Source organism: Crocuta crocuta, unplaced genomic scaffold (assembly GCF_008692635.1).
Source record: "Crocuta crocuta isolate KB4526 unplaced genomic scaffold, BGI_CrCroc_1.0 scaffold290, whole genome shotgun sequence".
In the NCBI taxonomy this organism is placed as follows: Eukaryota; Metazoa; Chordata; class Mammalia; order Carnivora; family Hyaenidae; genus Crocuta; species Crocuta crocuta.
Genome location: NW_027527429.1, coordinates 1975755 through 1980498, shown reverse-complemented (window position 1 = coordinate 1980498; position 4744 = coordinate 1975755). Strand labels below are relative to the sequence as shown.

General features: G+C 64.4%; 1 protein-coding gene across 1 annotated transcript in view; it reads right to left on the bottom strand.

The window, feature by feature from the left end:
- The window catches only part of HDAC4 (histone deacetylase 4), a 278417-nt gene that overhangs the window by 8214 nt on the left and 265459 nt on the right, over window positions 1-4744 (bottom strand). The window contains 2 exon segments of the mRNA XM_077757417.1: window positions 2857-2990; window positions 4489-4607. Coding sequence (XP_077613543.1) covers window positions 2857-2990; window positions 4489-4607 — 253 coding nt within the window.

Here is a 4744-nt window from a genome sequence, read left to right as displayed (position 1 = left end):
TGCGGGGCAGGGCTGGGGGACGACGCGTCCGGCCCGGGCAGCGGCTCCATCACCCTGGGGAAGCAGGAGACCCCCCTCGGCAACGTGGGTTTAGACACCCCTGCGTTTCCAGCATCGCTGAGCCTTCTCTCACGGCTGCTGGTCGCCCCCTCCCCAGGGATGTGAGGGGCAGCCCCCTGGGGTTCCCTCCAGCCATGCGGAGGACCCGGTCCGGTCCCGTGTGCCGGGACCGACCTCGGGCAGCTCCCTCCCCTCCGCTCCCCCTGCACCCTCGCCTGTCGTCTGTCTGTCTGTGTCCTCATCGCTGCGGGTCCCCCTGGGAGAGAAGGAGGCGTTGAACTAAGCACCCACGGCAGCTGGGCCCTGTGAAGTGTTTCCGGACGCCAGGGCCACGGTGAGAGCATGGCGGTCAGTAACGGAACCTGACAGGCGGCTCACAGGCCCCGCTCACCCGCCACCCTGGGGGCAGAACCGGGCAGCCTGCGACCACGCGGCCCCTTGTCCTTGCTCTACAAAGGGGCCCAGGGAGGGCCCGCCTGTCACCTGCACCCTGTATCCTGCTGTCACGAGGAGGACGCTGTGCGAGGCGGGTACAGCTCCCCCCACTTCTAGGACCCGGCGAGGGCCTGCCCTTCCAAACAGCCCCGCGTCCCCACAAGCACCCGCAGGCCCCCACGGTGGTCGGCGCTGGGCCGAGGAGAGCCTGACTGGGAGCGCGGCACGCGTGAGGCGTGTGCTGGTGAGGGTGCGCGTGAGGGAGCGGGGACTGGCTGTCTCCCCGCCTCCGTGTGTCTCTCCCGGTCTCTTCCTATCTCTCTTGTGTCTCTGTCTCCGTCTCTCCCTCGCAGCTGTCGTGACCACCTGGAGCGCTCGCACCGGCTCCTTCCTCAGCGTGAGGGTGCGGCGCGGGGCCAGGCCCCTCCCTCCACCTCCTCGACGCTGGTCTCGCTGGATCCCCCACCATCACCACCGACCTTGTACTTGGGCTGAGCAGCAGTCCGTACTTTGAAACGCCATGCGATTAAACAGAAACTTGCCCAAACAAACCCCGCCCTTGGGGAGGCACGGGCCCAGGCCCCTCACTGCTGCAGGTCAGACGCAGCCTCAGGGCCCACCTGCTGGGCTGTCCGCGCCTCCGTCTATGATACTTGTGCGACGCATTTACGTGACTTTTCATGATCAACTGCCACCGACAGTACAAACCACCTAAGGCTGCAGCCGTCCGTACAGCGGCTCTCGGGAGCAGGGCCGACCTCAGAGACAGTCACCCCGGGACCTGGGCCTGCCGGCTGCTGCGGGACCCCGATGGGTGTCTAGCAGGGCAGGCGCGGGGGCGGGGGGCCAGAACCCGCTCTTGGAGACGTGCCTCCTGGAGGAGCCCTAACGGGCTGGAGCCCCGGGCTGAGGCGCCCTGTCTACAGGGCATCAAAGGGCCTCCGCAGGGGCCTTTCTGGGCCAGGGGGAGGCAGCCCTGCGCGGGGACCCGGCTGGAGCTCCTCACAGCACCGCCCTCTCCCTGGGCTTCGGGGCCTCCCAACGGAGGGCACAGGGGAACGGGAGGGGCGCCCTCCCCACCTGGGCCTGCTTGACGGGATCCTGGGACACAGCCCGACAGCCACAGGGGCCGTCTCCGCCTGGGCCTCCTGGCACCAATCCTCCGGGCCACCTGCCTTCCAGATCTCAGGACAGCCCACGAGTGGCCCGGGGATCCCGGCACCATGCCCGCCACACGGGGTCCGGGCTGCATGGCTCGCGTGGCCCATCCTGAGCCGCGTGTCCTCCAGCCACAGTTTGGGCCTCGTCACCCGGCCTCCGGGAGGAGGCGGCCCAGCACAGGGACAGCAGCGTCCCCTGCGGACGCCCGGGGAGTCTGCCCCACCGGGTCACCTCCAGACATCCCCCACGTGGGCCCTGGGTCTCCCCGCTGCAGGTCGGGCCCGTGATCCAGGGCGCCCTGCCTGCGCTCCCCCAGACACCAGCCAGCTGGCCTCTCGGACTGCAGAAATGCCCCAGCGAGCGGCCAGAGCAGGCTGTGCCTCCAGGGAGCGGAAGCCACCCCGCGCACCTCCGAGGGCATCAGGACACAGGTCTGTGACCCCTGGCAAAGGCGTGAAAATTTCAAGAAGCGCACATTTCCGAAAATCACAGTGGAAACTATAGACCAGTTTCGGGTCACACTCAGGTGCTCAGTGAGTCATGGAGTGCGGCCCCTCCCCACCAGCCTCTGTCCACCCCCCCACGCTGGGCAGCTCTCCCCGCCTGCGGCCCCAGCTGGGAGGGACAGCCCGGCCCCTCTCTGCTCCAGAACGCACGGCTCTGGGGCTGCTCTCCCCTGAGTCCTGAACAGCTGCCTGTCCAGTCCAGACCCTCTGAGCTCAGCTGTGGGAGCCAGCATCTCCCTGACTTTGTCCCGTGGCCTCAGTGTAGACACAGTGCAGCACTCCAAGCCTGATGTCACCGGGGCCCCACACACCAGTCTGCAAACCTGCATGGTGACACTGCCCCCAGAACTTACCTTCAAACCCTCCCCTGTCCCGTTCCCCCCTCCCCCCCCACCGGAGAAGGGACTGTTCACAGAGGAGGCAGTGAGATGATTAAACCCACACACAAAGGTGAGCATCTTTATGATACGGGGTCCCCAGCCACCTTTCTAGAAGAAAGCGTTCTGGGTAGCCCTTCAGCTCCCATCCCTCCAGCCGTGACCAGGGAGCTCTGTCAGATGTGCAGACTGAGGGGTCCTGCTGAGGGGTGGTGCAGGAACGTGACCCCAACCTGAGTGTACACGCGACAGCCCACAGGTCCGAGCCCTGAGCCTGGGCGCAGAGTCGCCGCAGGCGCCCCCACCGGCCCTCCTACCTCGTTGCCCAGCAAAGCAGAAACACATGCTTCCGACGCGTCGCAGATGGCCGTGAGGTCGTGGCCCCCCTCCAGGGCCAGAACAATCCGGCCGCCAGCCAAGCCCATCAGCTGCTTCGTCAGGTACCCGAAACCTGCAACAGGAAACGGGAGATGCGAGCGGAGGGCGAGGGTGGGCATGGAGCCGACGCCTGGCCGCGGATCAAAGCACCCAGAAACGCATTACATCACATTACAGAGACCCAGGGGGCTGGCGCTCCGAAACACATAATGGAAGCCAGGTCTGATTGTAATAAATTCATTGAAGAATTTCGGTTTGGGATTCTTTTTGATCTGTTTGAGGGTAGGAATTACGGTTTTGGTGCTTTGATTTTATAATGCCGCAAATCATCTCGTCTGGGGGCAGGAAGGAACCCCAGCGGGAGCCCCTGGCTCTCAGGCCGGGGCTGCAGAAGAGATGGCAAGAGTGTGTCCCTGTGGCTGTGCCCTGGCAGCCTGGGGACCAGAGACAGGCCTGGGGGTTCTGACTGGCCGGTGTGCTGGGCACACGTGTGTGCACGCAGTCACGGACACACTCACTATGGTGTGTGCCCCTCCTGGACTCACGCCACGTCTGGTGTGTCTGGATCTCGTCAATAGCCACAGCACGCCCTGCACCCACCTCCCTCCCACCAGTGAAGACGCCTGACGGGTAGAGGGGATCACCATCCTCTCCAGAACATTCTGAGGTTTATTAAAGCCAGCGAAAACCACGCCACCCTCAGTGGCCCCGTCACAGGCCATGGTCAGCAGACCGGGCCATAACCTAGGCGGGGCCTCTGCCGCGGCTCTGACGGAAACACCGACGGGGCCCTGAGGCTGCCGTGAGGGCCACAGGCGCCTCCGCTTATGACACTTTCTATGAAGGGAAGGTCTGTGCAAGCCTGAATCAGCAAGTGTGTGGGTCCGTGGGCACCGTTTCTCCAACAGCAGTTGCTCACTCTATGTCTCTGTGTCACGTTTTGGTAATTTTTGCAATGATGTTTCAAACTTGCTCCTTATTATCTCGTGTGTCATGGTGACGGTGCTCTGTGATCACAACTCCCATAAAGCTCAGATGAGGCTCAGCACGCGCAGCAGTAACGTTTAATTAAGGAATACACGTTGTTTTAGGTGTGATGCTATTGCACGCTGAACAGACTACACTGTAGCGTAAACTAACTTATCTGCACTGGGAAACCCAAACACTCGCCGGCCTGGCTCTCCTGTGGAGGCTGGGCCTCAGCCCGCACTGTCTCCAAGGGGAGACTGTCAAGTGCAGAGGCTCAGAGCAAGGGCAGCGGCAGTCCGGCCACGCACGAGGGGCCCTCTCTCTGCCCAGTGGGTGTGCGGGCCCCGGCCGGGCTCAGGGAGGGCTGAGGACCGTGCTGGGGCACGGCCCCCATGAAGCCCACCCCTTGCGTCTGCTGTTTGCCCTGCGTTCTTGGCGGGGGGTTGGGGGGGGGCAGGCGCTGTCATGCTTTTCGTTAGACGGAAGACAGAAAGTTTCCTCCTATTGTTACCAGAGGGGAGGCTTGAAACGCAGACCGCCGCTGACCGTAAAAATGGCAGAGTCCAGACCACGTTCCTGGGCGATCTGCGGACCCAACTTACATCTGGCGGAGAGGTTGTAGCCGCCGAGTGGCGTGGGGTGGCCCTCCACGGCGTCGAAGCCTGAAGACACGAGCACCACGTCTGGGGCGAACTCGCTGGCGATGGGCATGACCACGGTTCTGCGAAGGGGGGAGAAGGCAACACCGGGTCAGCTCAGGGCACGGCCGGGCAGCAGGAGCCTGGCCCGGCTCCCGCCCTGGTTGGCAGATGAGAGACCGCGGGGGCCCGGCTCAGGGGGCTCGAGCCCCGAAGGTGA